At 35.2% G+C, this 21,916-nt stretch overlaps 3 protein-coding genes and 1 long non-coding RNA gene across 8 annotated transcripts; 1 reads left to right on the plus strand and 3 right to left on the minus strand.

Moving 5' to 3' along the window:
- Nucleotides 1-792: 792 nt before the first annotated feature.
- On the minus strand, nt 793-3,223 carry Dhdds (Dehydrodolichyl diphosphate synthase subunit). Its single transcript, XM_018506777.1, has 5 exons — nt 2,510-3,223; nt 2,270-2,431; nt 2,029-2,177; nt 1,539-1,723; nt 793-1,440 (listed from the first exon to the last, which is right to left on the minus strand). Exons 1-5 carry the CDS (start codon nt 2,668-2,670, stop codon nt 1,210-1,212), a joined length of 888 nt encoding a protein of 295 aa, XP_018362279.1. The 5' UTR covers nt 2,671-3,223; the 3' UTR covers nt 793-1,209.
- Nucleotides 3,224-4,304: 1,081 nt separating this feature from the next.
- On the minus strand, nt 4,305-5,229 carry LOC108760726 (uncharacterized). The gene is made up of 3 exons (XR_001940092.1): nt 4,946-5,229; nt 4,519-4,881; nt 4,305-4,427 (listed from the first exon to the last, which is right to left on the minus strand). It is a non-coding gene; the product is annotated as an uncharacterized LOC108760726 (long non-coding RNA).
- Nucleotides 5,230-5,365: 136 nt separating this feature from the next.
- Nucleotides 5,366-15,672, plus strand: BRWD3 (bromodomain and WD repeat-containing protein). 4 transcript variants are annotated; one of them, XM_018506894.1, is made up of 22 exons: nt 5,366-5,530; nt 5,654-5,712; nt 5,803-5,832; nt 6,086-6,145; nt 7,536-7,686; nt 7,816-7,914; nt 8,049-8,386; nt 8,479-8,633; nt 8,766-9,083; nt 9,181-9,598; nt 9,675-9,900; nt 10,024-10,354; nt 10,566-10,755; nt 10,875-11,120; nt 11,197-11,421; nt 11,539-11,917; nt 12,088-12,487; nt 12,569-12,787; nt 12,871-13,051; nt 13,121-13,289; nt 13,359-13,478; nt 13,909-15,672. In XM_018506894.1, exons 1-22 carry the CDS (start codon nt 5,488-5,490, stop codon nt 14,895-14,897), a joined length of 5,346 nt encoding a protein of 1,781 aa, XP_018362396.1. In that variant the 5' UTR covers nt 5,366-5,487; the 3' UTR covers nt 14,898-15,672. The 4 variants fall into 4 exon arrangements, with proteins under 4 accessions (XP_018362396.1, XP_018362399.1, XP_018362398.1 ...); XM_018506897.1 differs by having other exon boundaries at nt 13,359-13,436; XM_018506896.1 differs by having other exon boundaries at nt 13,121-13,277.
- Nucleotides 15,673-18,033: 2,361 nt separating this feature from the next.
- epsilonCOP (coatomer subunit epsilon) lies at nt 18,034-20,911 on the minus strand. 2 transcript variants are annotated; one of them, XM_018506901.1, is made up of 4 exons: nt 20,842-20,911; nt 20,312-20,598; nt 19,259-19,747; nt 18,034-19,136 (listed from the first exon to the last, which is right to left on the minus strand). In XM_018506901.1, the coding sequence occupies exons 2-4, from the start codon at nt 20,420-20,422 to the stop codon at nt 18,828-18,830; spliced, it is 909 nt and encodes a 302-aa protein (XP_018362403.1). In that variant the 5' UTR covers nt 20,423-20,598; nt 20,842-20,911; the 3' UTR covers nt 18,034-18,827. The 2 variants fall into 2 exon arrangements, with proteins under 2 accessions (XP_018362403.1, XP_018362404.1); XM_018506902.1 differs by lacking the exon at nt 20,842-20,911 and having other exon boundaries at nt 20,312-20,607.
- Nucleotides 20,912-21,916: the final 1,005 nt, after the last annotated feature.

Consider the following 21,916-nt stretch of genomic DNA (forward strand, 5'->3'; position numbering starts at 1 on the left):
TATCACGAGGAATACTTATCGTTCGAATATTGTATATATTTATAATGTTAACGCTTCTTTCAACAGAGTGATTGACACTAAATGTACATTCATAAATAGTTATTTGCTTTGTGCAGCAATACATGATAAACCAAATTATTGTAAATAATGTATAGAACGTTCTATACACATTTCTTGGCTTTGAAAAATATAATATACATATAAATTATATAAATATTGCAACGTAAAGAATTCGTATATTTATATCTTTGTAGTCACGCGCGTTGATATTATTATGATTAACATTATTTATTTCACATATGTATAATTTATGTTATATACATTTGTTTTACAATTTTATTTTACAAATCTCCAATGCATATGGTAATGAAGAATAACCGGAAAACTAATGTATGGAATGTACAGACAGAGATAATAATACATAAATGCGCTATATTAACATATGACACATGGATGGTATGGAAGCGAATTTCATCAATATCTATACAGTTATGATGCGACGTTTCAGAAAACAAATATTTTATTGTAATAGAAAAATGTTTGTTAAAATTGTTATAATTCATTATTAAATTTTTTTTATTGGCAAGATTGTTCGATAAATTACTGATATTTAACTTATACATATTTTATCTGCTCTTCTAATTATCTAATCTCTTTATAAGTATGAATTTATTTTACACGTCATTTTATACGAGAAATATGAAAAGAATTCTGTACAAGTAAAAATTCTAATAATTGTTCAAATGTTTCGATATTAGGTCTTGATCAATTTATATATCCCAAAGACTTTATTATTTCTTATTTTCTAAAATATCTTATGTAATTGGAAGTATCTGTAGCTATCTATCCCTGAGTTTACGATACTATAGACGTATCAAAACAAATGTTTATATAAATTTTGACATTATTTTTCACATAAATTGTCTTTGTTTAATCGCTTGACTAGTTCTTATACATATGATTACGAACTGACATATACATATATTTGTAAATGTAGATATTTTTAATTTTGCTGATGCAACAAGAGACATAGTACAATTTAATTGCTATAATAATTTGGCAGGTAAATTCAAAATAGAATCAAATTACTTGGGACAAATATGATAAACTACATTATAATGGAAAATTGATTTTAAGAAAATATATGCAACGTATATTTTCAGCAATTTTACTCGATAGTTTATTTAATAGAATAATGTTTATTTATTTCTAGGATTGAACTGCTGATAGATATATTGCTTCGATTGCCATATCGCGTTTCTTATACAGCTTATCAAGATACATAGATACTCTATTATTATGCTTGATTGGTTTTAAATTTTGTCTATTTTTTTGCAAGTTAGGATAACATCTCTGATAATAAAAAATTGCACCAAGAAAATTCCATATATTGAATTCAGGCCACAATACTTCGGTAAAGTAGAGACAAGTATGGGAAATCTAAAAAAAAATTTAAGTCAAATTTTAAAATACAGAATTTTGCTTTGATTGCAAGGAGAGATAAATTCAAGTCACAAAAATTAAATACGTTTTCTTACTTGCCACATGAGGAAATCGCTAAGTCGAGTTTCTCCGGAAGTACGAATTAATAAATCTGGATTTGGAGACTTGTAAGTGTACAAACAATCAGTAATCAGATCTTCGTTGATATCTTCTGGTAAAATATCAGCATCCTTTACACCTTGTATTACATCATTAATTGCGTGAGCAATCTCATCCCTTGCTATAGCGATATTAAAAAATATAAAAATTATATATATTTTTTTTAATTATATAAAATATTAAACACATTTATATATATATATGTCACAAAACTAATTGTCCAAAGAATACACCATATCTATTATATCAATGATTTTTTCCAAATCGTTTTACACTATGTTCTGGGATCATACTGTTTAGCACTATTGCATCATTCTATCTTAATTGTTTATGAAACATAAAACAACACACTCCCTGAATACAGCCTTAGTGTAATATATAAAATCAAGTTTAAACATAAATATGGTTTATTGTAATTATACTTACATGTATAAGCAAAAGCAAGATTTAGAAATGCTTTATTATTTTCCTTAGTAATAGTCATAGCTTCAGCAATTAATTTACATAGATCCTCTGGAATCAGGGACAAATTGCCAATCACACGAACACATACTCCAACGTCCATCAATTTTTCCCTGGAAATTGTTTATTTAAATTTGTTATAACAAAATCTGTATTGTGTTGCGATCTGATATCTGATTAAAAAAATGTTAAATGTTACACATACTTCTCTTCTAAGAGACGCTTAAACTTCTGCCTGGCAAGGTCCATGAGACCATCAACTTCTTCTTTGCTACGTTTAAAGTTTTCTATACTAAATGCATAAACTGTGACTTCTACAACACCGAGATCCATGCACCAGTTTAACATCTCAGTCATTTTGTCGAACCTGTCGTAAATAAAATGTAAGATATGAAACAAATGAATAACGGGCCAGTATATTTGCAAACTCTCTTGAAAAACATACCCTTTTGAGTGTCCCTCTCCTTGCTGCAAGTTCTGTTTATTTGCATAACGTCTGTTACCATCCATGATAAATGCCACGTGTTTAGGCACTTCGCCAGTCCTAATGATCCTTAAAGCCAAAGATTGAAACCAATTCAAAGTGTATTCCTTTATCCACGACATCGTATTTTAAATTTCACGTTCAGGCGTACGAAAATGTACAATCTGCGCTCGACTCTTCAATGTTCCAAAAGTTTCTGTCGCATTCACTATTCAATATTCAATACTTGTCGAATACAAGATATATGATACTCATGATATCAGCTACCAGTCATCATCTAACCTTCGAATCGTAATTTAAAAAATGAAATACACTGTTTCCAAGTTGTTTTCGTACATTTCCGTCATCATCTTAATTACTCGCTTTATCTACACGTTAATTTGAACATATTGTCGATAATATGTCAGGTTATTTTTGAAGTGCCTTCGACTCCCAATTACTTCGAACGAAATACCGACAAAAACCAGGCGCGGTTTACTTGTAGCTCTCTCTCTCTCTCTCTCTCTCTCTCTCTCTCTCTCTCTCTCTCTCTCTCTCTATTTCATCTAACGCGAGCCAAGGACGTTGGAACAGCTATCGTGATTCTCATCGAACATCTTTTTCGTCGAATCGGTCGAATTCAAATCGAACACCTGCGATCGCCGGCGTCAACGATCTACGACCATCTAACGATGCCTTGTATACAATTAATTAAAGTGTGATACTGTGATCTTTAATGACATATTTAATACAGAGAAAAAGAAATGCATAAAAAGAATTGATTCAATGCGCACGATATTCGTGCGAGCATGAGTGGAGCGTGAGAGTCCTAATTTTCCTATTCATTCGGTACAACCGCCATATTGGCCCGCGTCTCCTCTTTCTCACGTGAGGTGAGTTGTAGGTTGTAGGTGCAGGTTGCAGGTGCGTATCGCGAAAATAGAAACGATGGGTGCATTCCATTTCACGCATGATACGCATAATATATCATTTTATCTTTCTTTAATGTTCAATGAACAAGGATAAAATAATATATTTATCATGTGCAAAACGGAACGCACCTGATAGCGGATTCAAATGCGACTTTGTAAAGATAGCAAATTTACCTTATTCGAATGATCTGTTTTTTCTTCCTGCACTAGACTGTTCTAGAACTCTCTTTCTCGCTTTAAATATCAAACGTCTATAATAAATATCTATCTCACTTTAAGTTCTAAAAGTGTTCCAACACTAGTTCAGTCACAGAAAACAGACCTATAATTAATCCACACATACATTATTCATATATGTATGCTTATGTGATGAGCCTGTTGTGTAGTTTACACTTTTTGCACTCAAAATCTTCACTTTCTGTCTCTCCCTCCTTCCCTTGCTCATTCTCTCTCTCTCTCTCTCTCTCTCTCTCTCTCTCTCTCTCTCTCTTTCTTTCCAACACTAGAATATGCATTTATCTTGTTCAGTACAAAATTTTTAGGAACTTTCAGCAACACAAGAAATCTAAAATATGTATTCATACACACATAAGGTTTTTTTTGTTCGAAATCCCCAAAAATTGTTGCACTTAAAACGAATTAAAATATATTCGGGCGTTGATGAGAGAGAAAGTGAAGATGCTGAGTGTAAAAAGTGTAAGCCATGCAACAGATTTATACATTAATCATATACACATATATGCACACTTGCACGCATACATATACCGCATACACGCATACATACACATGTATGCACACATTAATATGCGTGCGCGCTCTCGCTAGCCTATACATACATACTGCACGTGTCGTCCTGACCATTTCCGCGATTGCGCTATGTGACTATTTTCTTTATTTCTCTCCTTTCCCAATTCTTTAATTATCCACATGCAGCTGCAACACAGAGACCGTCTCCATAAAGTTCCGTCCTATAAATTTACATATATAAACCTAATTTGCAACGGTTGTTCGAGAATGATCACAATCGCGTACGTCTGACACAATAAATTACGATCTTACTCGAATCGATACACGTTGCGTTTCCCGATGCAGGTCGATGTGATCTTTCACGATTTGCCTTACAGATTTATAGATACTTATTAATTACATTCAAAAGTTGTATGAATCGAAGATGTACGATGAGACGAGCGATGCGAGCGATAGTAATTTCATTTTTAATATAACTTTAATACATAATTTTTCTTTAGTTTTCTTGTGTCTTCGTCGATCATCGTGCACGGGCGTTCTCACCGAATAATCTTCTTTTTAAATAAACTTTTAAAATTCGTTCCATAATGGAGATGTTACATGCAGGAGAAATCATTGCTCGATTATGCAACATTCGTGTTTTTATTCACATTACTTTTCCGTCATGTATCGTTTCTGTAAAACAAATTATACAATTTACAATTTTGTTTCGATCAAATTCGTGATTCGCGAGACCAACCGCGAGATATTTTCAAGCGTGGCGCGATCAATGGCGGATTCATTGTTTCGATGATAGGCTCCCGGATGATGTAGTCCGGATGTTCGCCACGTTTCCTCGTAACAGCCGTGTGAGGCATAAAATTTGTCCTTGTATGGCCTTGTAAAATTTGTGAGAAATCTGGTAATCGATCGATTGGACGATACGCAGGAAATAGCCGATTTATGATAGTGAGAGTCGAAAAATGATGACACGAGACGAGGGAGGACGTGAGTTGGCCGGGCCTCGCGGCTGCACGGCGCACGCGGCTCGTATCTCGCGGCACGCGTCGGTGGTTACGCTCCTGTCCGTTGGACGGCGCGGCGCGCGGCGCGGCGCGCCGCCATTGGGGGACTACTTCGCGTCGAGTAGGCAGAGTGCGCGTGTGCGGTGTGCGCGTTGCGGTCTCTCAGACAGAGTAGAGAAAATGAACACCACGGTGGTTATCGCGGCGCTAGGAGCCGTAAGCCCGATGTTCCCGTCGTCATCCGTAAGTGAATAGGAAATCGATCGGATCGGCCGTGATGGAGGTCAGCGCGTCCAGGATCGAGTCCGGGATTGCACCAGGTAAACGCGGATACGCCGTAAACGACGAAGCGGGGACGACACGGATGAGCGTGTTGCCGTATACCGTCGCGCCGTTACGTTCCGCCGTCACTAAAGCGCCCTGCGCATCTCTCTTTTTTCCAGAGCTGTACTTCCTGATCGTTAAGTTTCTCGAGACGGGCATCTGTCCGGAGGCTGCGACGGTAAGTGAACAACGTTACGAGTCCACCTTCCATGTCCGCGTACCAGCCTTACGATCGCGTCACGCGAACACTCAACACGCTTTGTTTCAGATACTGAAGCGGGAACTGGAGCGTACCGAGGTAAGCCGTACGGCGGGCCCGACACTGTATACAACGCGATTCTCGGACCACATGGCTCGCACGTGGTTTCTGCTTGTCAAAACATTAGATTCTCAAGGTCACTGACCTTGGTCGATCGCGAGGTATCGCGGCCACTCGCCGTGACACGATCGGCGCCCCTGCCGATCGAACTCACCCGATCGATCGGCATTGATTTTTCCCCCCCCTCCCCCTCATCCCTTATATGGATTCTAGATCATCCCTCTGTTCGCAGGTACTACCGGCGCGTATCGATTGGGAGGGCAACGTGCATAGTCAGTCGTTCGAGGAGTTGGTGAGTATGGCATGGCATTGTCGCGACATGGCGATCGGTACGGCGAGGCGAGTGTGGGCCCCTTGAGTCGCCGTGCGACGCGAGTCCCTCGGGCCGCGTCGCAAGGTGGTTCGATGAAATTATGCGCTGAGCGCACGGGAGTACCTCCGTCGATCCGCGGGGGGTTGCTCTACCCCCTTTTGATCCCACCGCCTTCGCAGTGATTCCTCTCGCGTCGCTCGTTCCCTCTCTCTCTCCCTCTCTCTCTCGCACTCGTGCTGTGACCGTTCGCCACAGTTCCCCCACCATAGCCATCCATCGGCCAATCGCGGCGCGCTTCCGGCCATTTCGCGTGAGTTGATCAATGAATATAGACACCCGCAGCTTATTTACAGAGTACATTCTCGTATGTGTGACGAGTGAGCCGCGCTGATTGGCTGGAGCGTCCGTGCGCGAGTATCAATTGGCCCGACGGTGGGAACTACTTGATCGTTCGAATTTTTCGCGCGATATTGTTATCAGTCAGGCAGTTGATAATCTAATTGATTTTGATAGTAATTGGAGAATATTAATTTTCGATTTTGTGCGGTACTATTTTTTTTTATTACAGGTAATTATTTTTTATTGAACAACAAGATAAGAAAACGGCTCAAATGATTATAAATCAAATAATTAAACAAGGAACTGTGGGTTAGTTAAATTACTTTAATGCTACGAATTAACTCGTAGCCCTTTAATTATTTGATTCTTGATTAATTCTTGAATTTTATACGTCTGGTATAAAGGATTTAGAACCATATAATATTCAAATAAATGCACATGTTTTTGATTATTAAAACTATAACTGGAGTATTCATAGTCCGTTCTTATTTTAAGACCGTCTGAAATATATTGTTTTAAAATGTTAATACTGTTCTGTGATTGTCAATTGTCTTATAACATTTCAAAACTATACTTAAGTTTTAAATATAAGAACTAATTATGCGTGTGTGTGAGTATTGATTTAATCTGTACTTCTTTCTGCAAATATTCTATAATTTTTTAACATTTGAAATAAACATAAATAAGCATATTTAATCTCCACCTGGTCTATTTGATTCAAAATGTAATTAATTTTCTTACTAATATTTGATTTAAAAACTAATATTTGCAGATTTTATCTGTTAATGCAACATTCTTTTTCTGTGAAAATTTTTTATTTTTATTAGAGTTTTTTAGTCTTATTAATCCAACCGATATGGTTATATAATTATAATAAATTTAAACAGACCGGCAGAGTTAAATAAATATATTTGACAACATTGACATAATATTGGATATATATCTATAGTTTATAGATATTTGCCAAATTTTTTGTATCTAATATTTGTGGATTATCTTATAGCGACTAATTAAGCGACAATCTTTTTAGGAAAAAAAATATCCTCACGTTGGGCCAAATTACTTGTTGCAAATATGTGCCAGAATCGGACCAGTGTTGGAAAAAGAAGTGCCACCATGCATTCGTGGAGTGATATCACTTCTGGGAGCAGGCAGACAATCCTTGCTGCGTACCCACGAAGGTATAAAATTACAAAAGTCTTAATATCATATATATTTATTAAAATTAATATTTTCTTGCATAATAAATGTTCACTTCTATCAGATATGTATACTTTACACATCACATTTTTTAAATTCTATTTCTGCAGATTCTACACGCCATATATACAGCATTTTCGATTATTCCGGAAGATTCGGTGGAAAACCTTTTCTGGAATTGGCCGGTAGCTTATCAGTGCCTAATATAGGTGAGAAAGCTTGAGAATCATACGGTTGTTCGTAAAAGATATGTTTGTCATGTGCATTCTTGAACAGTAATCTTTTGCTTTATATGTAAAATGTCGGTATATAATTTTATCGTGCATATTTTTTTGCCCAATAGTACGTGTACTTCAGGGACGTGAGAATTCTGGCCCTTTGAGTCGAACCCAAGCTATACCGACAAGGTTTTACAGCAAAATGAAGTTGTATCGACATACGTTGGGCCATTTATCTGCGGTGTATTGTGTGCTGTTTGATCGCACTGGTACCTACATCATAACAGGAGCGGACGATTTACTTGTCAAAGTTTGGAGTTCCATCGATGGACGTTTGCTCGCCACTTTCCGAGGCGCGTCCGCAGAAATTATGGACATTGCAGTGAATTTCGATAATACTTTGTTAGCAGCGGGAAGTTTAGATCGAATAATACGGGTCTGGTGTTTCCAATCAATGTCACCTGTAAGTATACCACCATGGATATGCATATATAATAGAATTTCTTTTGTATGTATATGAAAATCATGTTTTACTCAAATTATATTTTTCTCAAGGTGGCAGTTTTAACCGGGCATTCAGGCATGATTACGTCCATCAATTTTTGTCCAATAGTATGTAATGACGTTTATTATTTAGTTTCTACTAGTACTGACGGATCCGTAGCCTTTTGGTCTCATACAAGGAAATCGAACGAAAGAGCAGTATTTCAGTAAGTTTTTAATTTAATTCATATAAAATTCATGGTTCATATATATTCATATATATTCTTGTGTAATATTATTTTTAACTTGTATAAATATTTATATATATATAACAATCACATTGTTTCTAATTGTTATAGTACAAAACCCATTCAATACCACGAAAAAATGAGGCCTGGTCAAGCACAAATGATTTGTGCCTCCTTCAGTCCCGGGGGCGCATTTATGGCAGCTGGCTCCGCAGATCATAACGTAAGAGTTTACGCAATGTTGGGGGACGAAGGACCACGCAGAGTCCTCGAAATTGAGGCGCATTCTGACACAGTTGATAGTATTCAATGGGCGCATAGTGGCTTAAAATTCATTTCTGGTTCTAAAGATGGTACTGCAAACGTATGGCATTTTGAGCAACAGCAATGGGTACATAAGCAGCTGCTCATGACAGCAAAGCTCCCTGGGTGTGCATTTATTTTGTTTCGTTTCTAATAAAGATTTCATTTTAAAAGATTTTGTACATTTAGCACAGTGTTATAAAAAATATTTTTTTTTTTACAGAGAACCAGAAATGGAAGATGATACGAACAAAAAGGCGAGAGTAACCATGGTTTGTTGGGACGTGAGCGATGAATTTGTTATAACGGCAGTGAACGATTACACGTTGAAGGTGTGGGGTGCAAAATCGGGTGAATTGATGAAAGTTTTGCGAGGACATAAAGACGAGGTTTTCGTAATGGAATCGCATCCAATAGATCCTCGAATGATTCTTAGTGCTGGTCACGACGGACAACTTATTATTTGGGACGTATTAAATACGGAACCGATGGTGTGTTTCCAAAATTTTGTCGAAGGACAGGGAAATTGTGCCGTTTTTGATGCGAAGTGGTCCCCTGATGGCACAAAACTCGCCGCGACAGATTCTAATGGACATCTTTTAATGTATGGATTTGGATGTGGAGTAGAGAAACTAAAAATTGTAAGTTTCCATTTACATTATTTCATCTTGTATCATAGCATTTCCAAGTAATTTCAATTTTTTACATTGTTTTTAGGTACCGAAAGAATTATTTTTCCATACGGATTATCGACCTTTGATAAGAGATGGAAATAATTATGTTCTTGATGAACAAACGCAAACAGCGCCGCATTTAATGCCACCACCATTTTTGGTAGATGTAGATGGGAATCCATATCCGCCAGCATTGCAGCGATTAGTACCAGGAAGAGAAAATTGTAGAGGCGAGCAATTGGTACCAAATATTGCAGTTGGTGCAGGCGGTAAGATGACAATTCATATACAAGATGATGTAAAATAATTACTATTCTTAAAAAGTTCTAATAATCTTCAATAATAAGAAAATGATATTTATTAAATTAGAATGATAAATTTCTATTAAATAGGCATGCAAGAAGTTATAGAAGGTCTTCCAGAACAAGAGCCAAGATCGAACATTGATCGATTGATTGAGGCTCTTGCTCAGAGACAAAATATCAATGCGGATGGAGAAGCTGCCGGTGCTGGCGATGATAGGGAGAATAACATCGCAGAACAACCAATCCGTCAAATAGCAAGTCCTCGCGGTAGTAGAGCTGGTTTGAGGAGAGAGGGTAATGTTGAAGGTGTTCGGCAAAGCAGTGGTAATTGGCAAAGAGATAATACTACTCCATGGAACAAACCTATGCTCGCGCGTCCCATGAATCCAGCTGTAAAAGAGACTCAGTTTAAAATGATGTAAATATTACATGGATTTTTTAAAATAATATAAGATAAATAACATTAGAAAAGCAACAAATTTTATAAATGAATTCACTTTAAATGAATTCATTTTTTTATTCGTAACAGACATTAGTATGTTGAATATGATACCACAAATATTAATGTTAAAGAAGAACATACTCAATTCTCGAATTAATTCACTTTTTTTTGTGTGTTATTTGTAAAGTCAAGCAATGGCTGATATGGAATTAGATAGCTGGCGGCGGGAAATGCGACGGCGACCACAGCCTACCTCGAACACTGCCACTAATCAAGGCAATATAGGAAATAAACTTTTAAATCGCAGGCGTAATAGAACTAGGCACGGTTATAGAACTAGAGCAACGCGTGATGAAGAAGATGATGATGAATATGAGGTACCTCACGGTAGCCTAATTTGACTGATAAATATTTATCATGTTTGCTATGTTGTAACGACAAATAGAAGAGTCTACGCGTAATTTAACTAACCGTTGGATACTTTGCGTTTTTACAGAATCTTGATAATGCTGGTACATCAGCGAGTTCAGTCAGTAGCAATAGCAACGATTCCACCGCTCATGAGGAGGATATGTGCTCCGATAGCACTACAGAATCCAGTACTGAATATTCTGATTGGATTGCGGATCACGGACTAAATTTGGAGCCTCCCAAACGCAGTAAACGGAAACCTGTAAAAAAGCGATCTGTCACACCCCCAAGTGAGACGGACAGAAGACGCAGCAGACGTCCTAAGAAAAAAGTATTGTTTATAGATGTCATGATTCTTACGTTATTTTAATTTGATATTTTCTATAAACACTATCATTTTCATGCAGCAGGGAATACCAATAGCTAATGGTATTCGTGAAGTTCCTGAAATTTATCGACCTTCAGAATGGCTTACCGAAGTAATACCAAGGAAAGCTCCTTATTACCCGCAGATGGGCGATGAAGTAGTATATTTCAGACAAGGTCATAAATTCTATTTAGATGCAATTAGGAATAAAAAGGTTTATGAGCTCAGTCCGCGGTGCGAGCCATGGACCAAGATAAATATTAGTGTATGTTTATTTTATTCTAGGGGTTAAGATTTTTAATTATATATGGGATCAGAATATTTCCTGTTGAAATTTTTAACGCTGGAGAGACATGTACTAATCAGAAATTTTATATTTTAGGCACAAGAGTTTGTAAAAGTAGTGGGTATTAAGTATGAAATACGACCGCCTCGTTTGTGCTGTTTGAAATTAGCATTGATGGATGAGGACGGTCGACTTACTGGAGAGAATTTTACTATCAAATACCATGATATGGCCGATGTGTTAGATTTCCTCGTGTTGCGTCAAACCTTCGATATGGCGTTGGCGCGAAGTTGGTCCGAGGGAGATAAATTTCGTTGTATGATTGACGATGGTTGGTGGATGGGACAGATTGTTGGAATGGAGCCATTAGATGAAGAGTTTTCAGAATCATTCTTTATGTGCTTCCGCGTCAGATGGGACAATGGGGAATATGAACGAATGAGTCCTTGGGATCTTGAGCCTGTTGACGAAGATAGTGAGTTTATTTAATTCGATCATTACAGTTGTTTAATTTTAAATTAATTAAAAGAGTGAGTGAAACAACCATAAAAGATAACTTTGATATAATGTATATTTTAATATGACTTTCTGCTGAAATTTGAACTTAAACTCTAATTATCCTGTATGCACTAATTGTTCGTTTAGGAGTCCCCGTAGAAATTGGCGGTGCCGTTTCCGTCTTACCGGAAGAAAGACAAGCGATACTATATCAACCTCACGCGGAGGAATGGCCGATGGGTGACAGAGAAGCGACATGTCGCCGAATTATACGAGGCTTAGATCAAGTAATGAGTCTTGCAATTGCAGAACCATTCGTGGTACCAGTGGATCTCAGTCTTTATCCAACTTATGCTTATATTGTTGAATATCCAATTGATTTGTCGACTATAAAGGCTCGTTTTGAAAATCATTTCTACAGAAGAGTTACATCGGCACAATTTGATGTTAGATATTTAGCAACAAACGCTGAACAATTCAACGAACCACACAGTCATATAGTGAAAAAGGCAAGAATAGTCACTGACTTGTGTCTGCGTATAATAAAGTAAGATATATACTATTCTGTTATACAAAAGTTATATTTATAGAATCTTTGTATGTTATTTAAATAACATTTCTTACACAGAGAAACTACTGATGTGGATGTTCCGGCAGTGTACCATCAATTAAACGATACATACCACTCCTCCGAGTCAGAAGAGATAGATGTTGAGAGACCCTCAACCAGTAAAGTAAGGTCTAAGAGAAAATGTTCACTTTTGCAAGAGATTTCAAAAGACTGGAAACTGGCGAGTCGTCATTTGTTGGAGACCCTGTGGCAATGCGAAGATTCAATACCTTTTAGGTATATCGAAAAGAAATTTAAGTTTTCAAAACATTTTCTATTTTGTATCTAAAAGAATGTGACCGACACCGATTGTTTTTTAGGGAACCGGTAGACAGATTAGAACATCCAGATTATCATCAAATAATAGACACACCGATGGACTTGCGTACCGTCAAAGAAGATTTATTAGGCGGCAATTACGAGACGCCAGCGGAATTTGCAAAGGATATGAGATTGATATTTACGAATAGTAGAAATTTTAATACCAACAAACGTTCCAGGGTAAGTTAATATAATATCTGCTTTATTCGTATATTTCCGCATTTCCTTAAACATTCAATATTTATCCAGATATATTCGATGACAATAAGACTTTCGGCCATGTTTGAAGAGCATATGCGTAGGATACTTACAAGTTGGAAATCAGCACATAAACTATCTGAAACTAAGAAAACAAAACCAAAAGGAAAGAAGATGCAAAAGAAGAAGAAAAAGAAAACAAATTTAAGTAATGGAACTGGTAAATACTTATTACTCATTACTGATTTGTGTAAACATAACGTGATAAAATACAAATTTTATTGTGCAGGACCTTCCAAATCAAAATCTACTCGTAGTGATGAGGACGATATAGACAGTGAAGACGATTACGACGACGAGGAGTCGGGTAAAGAGCAGAAAAAGAAAGATTTTGACATATCTGCACCTGGTACGCGCGTGTACCTCTTTTTCCAAATTATCACTTTCATACATATATGACAGAAGGAATTTGTCAGATTTTGAGACTACTTTTAAGTATACTTTTGATTATTTTCAAATGTTTTCAATAACAAATTTTTTGCAATTTGTATTTGAATTTAAAATATATTTTGATAAAAAAGAGACTAAAAATTAAAAAACGATATGTTAATTAACTTATGTTAACTGTATTCTGTTGTGTTAGATCACAAAGTCTAGCAAATTCTTCATGATTCCTTACCAGTAATTTTCCATAATTTTCAAATCAAGTTTTATAGTCTATATATTGAGGTTGTTTTATATTTAATACTGATTGCAGTCCATTAAATCTTTATAATTTTGATCGTCTGAACCAGTTTTTTTTTTATAATCAAATTGCTAATCTTTATTTCACTTTCTAGGACCATCGCGGATGACAAACGGTCACACGAAACGGTCTAATTCCGGGCCATCCCGGCCAAGGCTGAAACTGCGAATCTGCCGATCAACCGTGTCGAAAAAGCTGAAGGATAGTGATAGTGACATTAGTGACTCTGAAGTAACAACAGACACTGATAGCAGTAATAGTGCTCCAGTCCGAAGAACTAGAGCGAGAACAGCGATACCCAGTGTTAGTGCTGATACCGATTCTGGAGACAATTACACGCCTGGCGGTCGTAACAAGCAGGTTCGCAAAAATCGCGGCAAAAATATTAAGAATGGTAAGCAATCCAAATCTAAAGTGAAATTGAACGTTGTTGCAAACGATGACGACGATGATGACGACGAGGAGTACGTTGCGGAGAGCAAGATGATCGAAGACAACGAAGATGAACTTGCGCCGGAATTTTCAGAAGAGAGCGAAGAGGAAAAGATCATCAAAAGAGACACTAGGTCACGAAAGTTAGTGTCTGAGAATGTGCAGAACGTCCAAAAATATACTGCTAATAATGGGAAAGACGATAATAGCGACAGCGAGAGCGAAGATGACAATGGTGAGGAACAAGAGGAACCAGAAGAGGAAGAAGAAGAAGAGGAAGAGGAAGAAGAGCAGCCACAATTACAACATAAGACTAATAGTCAAGACTCGGAGGACAGTGATTATTCTGACAAAAAATACAGATCGTCGCGCTCGAGCCGTCGAAAGCCGCGCAGTTCTATGGAGTCAGAGGATACGAGGCAATATTATGGCAGCAGCAGACGATCCTCGGCTCGGAAGCGTCCTTGTTATAATGAGGATAGCGACGACAGTACCACGATGCCGGTGAGAAACCGGCGTAAGATCAAGCGTCGCTCGTATGCTGAGGATAGTGATGAGAGCATGCCAGAGCCTGGCATTAGTATAAGTAGTCGAGGTCGTATACGTAAAATGACGCCGCGCGCCCGCGCTTACCTTTTAGAATCGCCCTAACGGCATCTCTAGATAAAAATGACATTAAAGGATTGATAAGAATTTTAAAGACTGCAGTGTGTATTGAAAACTCAGATCATTATCGCTCGAAGAAATTGTCCAAAGATGGAGTTTTCAATCGTTCTTCTTGATCTTGAGGTTGTTTCGACGCTTGCTCCGTCGGCGCTATTTTCCATGATGTATGGAATTGCGATGCAACATGAATCTCCGACAGAGACACTTTAATGTAATCTTAGGAGATAACGCAGTGGAAATTGGAGCAAAATATTTTATTTGTAGTTTTTTTCTCCTACGCTCTTGATTAAGATGTTTACCTGTATAAAATATTACAATTGTCATAGAGCGAACCGTATCGGACGCTTCTGCTAAGTACTTCTATTTTTATGAAATAGCTTGAAGAAAGTGTTCGTTTCTTTTTATATTGACCTGTACTGTCGATTTGGACAATGCATTGGCTCTATGGTACAAACAGTGTGAACAAATACATGATATTTTGATCACTCTACCGTTTTATTTGCAGGTTCAACCGAATTAAATAACGATAGGCAAATCTATATAAAGTTCTACTTATTCTAAAGAAGATTATATCGAAAATTCTATATATAATATCGTGTTGTTGTACAGGTATAATGATTATCTTGTTAATCATCTTGAAAGTGTAGAAACAGTACAGTCTTCGCGAAAAAATGTAAGTCTATGCTTATACGATTGCTTCCATCAATTTCAAGTTTAGTTAACAAATATTTCAAAGTTTAGTTGACAAATGTTTCGAAGTTTAATCGACAAATGAAATTTTAATGCTATGACTAGAAAAAGGAAAATCGTGTTATTTTATAAAACAGTTTTCAGTTTCATTAAAGCAACAAAGGTTGAACAATGCACTTATGAAATTTATCAAGTTATCGTTTTAATAGTTCTTCATATTATCATTGTAATGGTTATTCATTAATAGTTGAGCTCAAATTGGAACTCTTTTATTTCCTCAATGCAGTGATATTGAATTAGAAAAAAAATTTTTTTTGATTCATGAATAAAAAATTAAATAGCTGTGTAGATAACTACAAATCTTTATAATTAAAAATAGCTATACAACTATTTTTTCTGTCATTTTCGTTGGAAGTATAGAACATTCGAGAAAAAATCTTTAAAAATCTTTTTAATTAATAATTAATAATTATACATTATATATTTTTAATAATTTTGATTTTTATTCAATAAAATTTTGATGTAACACGAACAATTCAAGATTTCTCTTGATGAAATTTAAAAGAGCTGCAATGAGACAATTAAGAGTGTGCAAATTTCAAAACATGTTTTGTAAGAACATGAATCAGTATTTATTTTATCTACGAAAAAATTTCAAAAAAAAAACAATATAATATAATTAAACGTGGATTTTTATATTACCTGAGAAAAAGATCTATGTACTTTGTTATACACAATGGTTACCTCCTTAGACAGCGGACTTATAATTTGCGTTTTTAAGTTATATTAAATAACGTGACATGTGTGATAGCGACAACGGTTTGTTGTTAGCATACGAAGAGAATTGATTTTATTTCCTTGAATGTGATGAACAATATTTGGGAGTACAACAAGACATCTTTATTATTTTCTACTCTTCTTTTTTTCCTTTTTCTTCCTCCTTTTCTCTTTGCGAATCCTGTCAGCGCTATTTTTGCTTCTCACTTAAGTTTACCGCACATCACGTGTAGAAAAATGAGTCCGCGTGCGTGTAAATATATTGTATCCATTCGAGAGTAATTTTTATTTCTTCTTAATATTGATGTTGCATAAGACGAATTGTGTATATTATGATCTGTAGTTTGCGCGTGAAATAACGATTTTTTACATAGAATTTGTATATCTGTTACGGATTTAAGAAAGTCATGCAATTTTAGAATTTTTCACGAAGGCAAATAGAGATGTTTTTCAGGTTTATATGACGCAAATTTGAATGGATCACGCATTACACGTAGTTGTATAAATGATGATACAGAAGACAGTTGTGCCACCAGCAGCTAACATCGTTTATCAGGACACATGCACAAACATCAGAAGTCTTGACTGTCTCGAGCCATTGTGATATTAGTTTAAGAATATTAAATATATGATAATGTAAATTATCAATAATTAGGATTATAATGAATATTTTTTTAATGACCTACATAAGAGTCATATCACATGTAGATTCGATAATGCATCTAGCCTTGGATTAATATTAATTTAACGATGTTAACTTTGGTCTCACTCTTAATAATACAATAACTGATATACTTCACGTGATGAACATCCAGGAATATAATTTCATGTATATATACTCCGTCAAAGATGCAGGACGTATACAGGACTTAATATGAAGTAATTATGTTTTATGTACAGTTTGACACTTATCCTGTTGTAAAATCAGCGTGCTCTGTTATATACAATACGGTTTTTTGAAACCCACCGCCACCAATAAAAAGATTAAATTATTTTATATATGTCTACTTGTGGATTATTTATGCCATTAATCTTGAAAATTTTATAAGAGGCATTAGTCTTTTTTTATGCCTAAATTATAAACAGAATCGTAAGGCTCGTAACATATTCTCGTAACACTTGTAAGAACTTACAAGTGTTTATAACTTTATGCGGTATCTTTATTAGTTTCTTGCTAACTGTAAGATTCGTTAGATATTTACGAATGCCCGAACATCTTGCGATATATACGCATAAAATTATAGAACATCTATCTTAAGTTCTTATATGTCTTATGATAGCAAATTATGAGCCATACAATTTTACTTAGAATTGATCTATTAATTTTAAAATTTTAAAAAATTCCATGTTCCATTCAAATTTATTTTTAATTTAACTTGCAAATCGCTCTCAAAATTAATGGCTTATTTACGTTAAAATTTCAAATATGAAATTATTTGCATTACATATTTCATGAATTCTAAATCAAGCTTCAAAAACTTTATTTGCACGTATGAGATGAATTTAAAGACTTGTTATAAAAAATTAAGGGGAAGATTGACTGACCTAGGTTTTATACAAGTATACAATTTATGGACGTAAGACTTTATTTTTATAAGTTAACGATAATAAGTTATTTTTATAATAAAGATATTTACAAACATTAAAGGGCAATTTGTGGAAATTAAAAAAGACATTTTTCGGCTTTTGCATATTCATAATGTACGAAATATTTTATTTTAATATTTCGCCTATCTATTACATCTAAATTGGCAATATGAATATTGTATGAAGAGATGCTTACATGCGAAATGGTCTATAATCTCGATAACAATTTATAATTTTACAAAATGGCAGCCATATTTTCATGATTATGTAGTGAAAGTGTAACATCAGGATAAAATGGATAAGAGCGACTTTTTCAGTTACATACATCTCGATTTTTGCAATTTCGACCGTTTCCATTATCCATACAACTTTGCTATACTTATCTATTATCTGCTAGCATATATATTTAGTTTAATATAAAAACAAAATGTCTCAATACTGCAGAGCAACATGTTCATCTATGAACGAAATGTCTCTATTTCGGAAAATTGCGTGTTTTCTATCTCGCAAGAGATAACTAGAAGGTTAGAACATCCCAATATATGCATAACATCGTAAAACCGTGTTTTCGGAAGCCTAAGAGTTAATATTATATGGACAGGCTTCGAATCATTCTCAACAAAAATAAAACAATTTAAAAATGTATATTTTTTAATAATTAAAGATCTGAATTGCACCATAAGATATTGGAGATATATCTGGGTATTTCAGTTTCAGAAGAAAAGTTTTCCGAGAAGAGAAGAAGCTTTACTCATTGGACACCTTCAATAAAGTCAACTTGTTATTCCACGCTTGGGTCCATTCATAGTCAATACTTGATCGATCTTATCCCACAGAATGCCATAATCTGCTGAGGGGTACTCAGGCGGAAGCTGAATATTGTTCTTTAAGCCTATGGAATTCGATTTCCTTCTGCAAATACTCTTTGACGAAAGGATGCTCTAAATGGGAATCCTTCAACTGACTTAAATAACGATTCGCCACTTCCGGCGGTTTGCCCATATGCTGCGAGAGCACAATCATATTGATTAATGTATCTGGATTATTGCTATCTTTATCGAGAGCTTCTTGTAAAGCCATTTCTGCCTCTTCATACTTCGCTTGTCCAATGAAGCAAGTGGCCTGACCGTTCAGCAACATACTCGTACTAGAATGCTTGTCGATCATTTCCTAAAATAGTTTACAATTGAATATATATAATATCAGATAATTTTAGATGAAGCATACAAAAGTTCAAATATAAAATATTCTCATTACACATCCCAAGAAATCGACAATTTGTCTTTTCTCACCTGAAAGATGTAATAAGCATCTTGCAACTTGTCACCACCGGTGCTAATGTTAATCCACGCCTGAGCGAGCTGAGTCAAGGTATCGTCGTCATCTTTCTCCTGCATCGCCTTGAGTTCCTTGCGAGCCAGATCCAGACGATCCATTTTGAGATATATCTGTAACGTTAGTGCCATACACTCCAGATTGTCGGAGGCGCATATTACTCGGTGAGCTGCCTCTAGATTCTTCTCGTGATAGTAAATGGTTGCGGCCACGATCAGCAGAATATGGTTATCATAATTTACATTCTTGGTTTCCTTATCCAATTCAGCCACTATAACCTCTCGACGATGTGGATTGGCGAAATAGTCGGCTAAGGTCTTCAGTGGCTGCAATTCTGGTGGGGACGAAACGTCGATCTCGTCTAGCACCACACGGAACTTCCTCTGCGCTATATATGCGCGATAAAGGAAGACATTACGTTCCATAGTCACTTCTGGAACGGATGTCTGTAAACAGAAATGAAACTTATAATGTTCGTATAATTGCGAAATAACCCAGACAACACACCTTGTATAGAAAAACTCTTTATGATGTCTTTTAGATATCTTTTAGACATGTATGATGTCTTTTAAACATATATATGTTGTCTGGTAAAGTTTATTTTGTAAATTAGACAATATATTACTAAGCACAGTATTAAAGATATATTATAGAATTATCATACTTTTCTTTCTTAAACATAGATTCATATTTGGAGCCAGATTGTGCAGACTTGCTTAAAGAGAGTACTTACCTGAATGTATATCTAGAATTTTAATATTTTGACAGCAACATTACCAAATCCAAGTTCACTTTGATTTTTAATATAATAATAAAATCGAATACACATGAAAAGTTGTGTAACATATATCATTTTGAATTTGGAAAATTTATATCAGAGAAACGTCAACGAGACGAAAGAGCATTTGTTGGAATGGTGATGACAGCCGCCTACGTTTCGGAATTCAAACAGAGCATGCAGCATGTGGCATCACATCTGCAAGATGCCAGTCGGGATGGGATAACTTTACCTTGATCTTCTGCGCCTCGTTGATGCATTGCTGATAATTGCCAATGTAGAAATTATTTCTCACGTTGAACAAATCGTTGAAGTCCTGCTGACGTGCCATCTTGTCGCTCATTGTCGCCCCGTGGGTTCCGATATAGGCTATGTTCCAACAGAAGTATTGGGACTGGAACTTGGGAGTGCTGGCACTGCTGGCAATACTGAAAGACTATTCTTATTCCACAATTGTTATCGCGTTATCAGCGCGCAGCGCATTGCATCTAGTAACATCATAAACATTGTCACAGACCTCTGAAACAATTATAGAAACATCATAATTGACTAAATAATGTAAATTACATAATATACATTTATATTTAATTTATCATTATTTATCTTTACTGGAGCAACTTCAATTAACTCGACTTAAATTAGCCGATGATTAATTAAATCAGGAAAATTTCTCGTTGTTCTTGTGATCTAACCTTTTTGCTATATATTAAATTAAAAAATAGTAATTTTAGCTTATGTTAACAAAATAATAAAAATATTTACTTGTCAATTTAAATCGCAGATTAAAGTTTAATCTAATTCCTATTTTCACTCTTCTATCATGTTAAGTGTTAAGGTCTCATCTACAATAGTTACGTAGTCTGTGTCGCAGGTCGCAAGTTTGTTACAACAGCCAATCTGATGCAAAGACATAGCTATAGGATAGAGAGATCCGAGGACCTCTCCGTCTTGCACACATTTGTCGTACGAAAAAAACGCACAAATGAAATATCGGCCTAATGTAGAAAGGAAACTGCAGGTTCGAGACACGGTGATCATCGACGCTGGATTCGCGGCTATTTTTAGTTCAAAGGAAAAAGTTAACATTGACATCAACGGTTTACGAAAAAATCTAACGACGATCTAATGACAAGTATTTAACAATTAAATATCGACTTTCAATTTGCAAAAAAATTTTAAACCGTGAGGAAAACATGAACTCTGTTGAGTCGAGAAATCAGCAGCATCGTGAAAACTGATATCATTGAAAATTTAATGATGAAGAGATTTTTATTGATTTTATTTAATTTCTTAAGTATAAAATAAATTTTTATTATATGTATTTTATAACATTTTTGAAAATAATTGTTTATAATATTTATACTTTCTTTAGATTTATTCTCTTATTTTTTCTCAATTGTAATTTTATCTGCAATTAGTATATACTTTCTATTTTGATTTTATGAATTGGTTGTAGATAAACCTTTTGAAGAAAATCATAGAGACGAAGAAGAACAGAAGGTGAGAATCCCACAGCTAAATATTTATTATAATCAGGTCAATAAAGATTTCTATTGATCCAACAGTTTCATCACTTCTAAAATATATAAAGCATTATAAAAATTAATTTAAGTATTAATTATATATTCAAAACTCTCATATTTATTTTATTAAAACATTTTTTTTAATATATATATATATATATAAGAAGAGTTATAGGCTCCTGTATACAGGTTGAATATGTTCATTTCTACCAATAAATTAACTTTATAATTTTGGTTTAATTTTCTTTTCGTCTTTTTCTAATTCTTTCTTGAAACTAAAAAAATAAAAGAAAAAATAAAAAGTATACATTGAT

This window comes from Trachymyrmex cornetzi, unplaced genomic scaffold (genome assembly GCF_001594075.2).
Source record: "Trachymyrmex cornetzi isolate Tcor2-1 unplaced genomic scaffold, Tcor1.1 scaffold23, whole genome shotgun sequence".
NCBI classification, from domain to species: domain Eukaryota; kingdom Metazoa; phylum Arthropoda; class Insecta; order Hymenoptera; family Formicidae; genus Trachymyrmex; species Trachymyrmex cornetzi.

What these genes read in the sequence shown, in the direction of transcription:
- Dhdds (XM_018506777.1), bottom strand. Translation starts at nt 2,670, where the DNA reads ATGTCGTGGATAAAGGAATACACTTTGAATTGGTTTCAATCTTTGGCT. An exon ending in GGAGAGGGACACTCAAAAGG is followed by an intron (nt 2,432 to 2,509) that starts GTATGTTTTTCA and finishes TATTTACGACAG; the next exon opens with GTTCGACAAAATGACTGAGA. An exon ending in AAGCGTCTCTTAGAAGAGAA is followed by an intron (nt 2,178 to 2,269) that starts GTATGTGTAACA and finishes AACAATTTCCAG; the next exon opens with GGAAAAATTGATGGACGTTG.
- BRWD3 (XM_018506894.1), top strand. Translation starts at nt 5,488, where the DNA reads ATGGAGGTCAGCGCGTCCAGGATCGAGTCCGGGATTGCACCAG. An exon ending in AACGAAAGAGCAGTATTTCA is followed by an intron (nt 8,634 to 8,765) that starts GTAAGTTTTTAA and finishes TAATTGTTATAG; the next exon opens with TACAAAACCCATTCAATACC. An exon ending in ATGACAGCAAAGCTCCCTGG is followed by an intron (nt 9,084 to 9,180) that starts GTGTGCATTTAT and finishes TTTTTTTTACAG; the next exon opens with AGAACCAGAAATGGAAGATG.
- epsilonCOP (XM_018506901.1), bottom strand. Translation starts at nt 20,422, where the DNA reads ATGAGCGACAAGATGGCACGTCAGCAGGACTTCAACGATTTGTTCAAC. An exon ending in ACGAGGCGCAGAAGATCAAG is followed by an intron (nt 19,748 to 20,311) that starts GTAAAGTTATCC and finishes TTCTGTTTACAG; the next exon opens with ACATCCGTTCCAGAAGTGAC. An exon ending in ATGCTTATTACATCTTTCAG is followed by an intron (nt 19,137 to 19,258) that starts GTGAGAAAAGAC and finishes AAACTATTTTAG; the next exon opens with GAAATGATCGACAAGCATTC.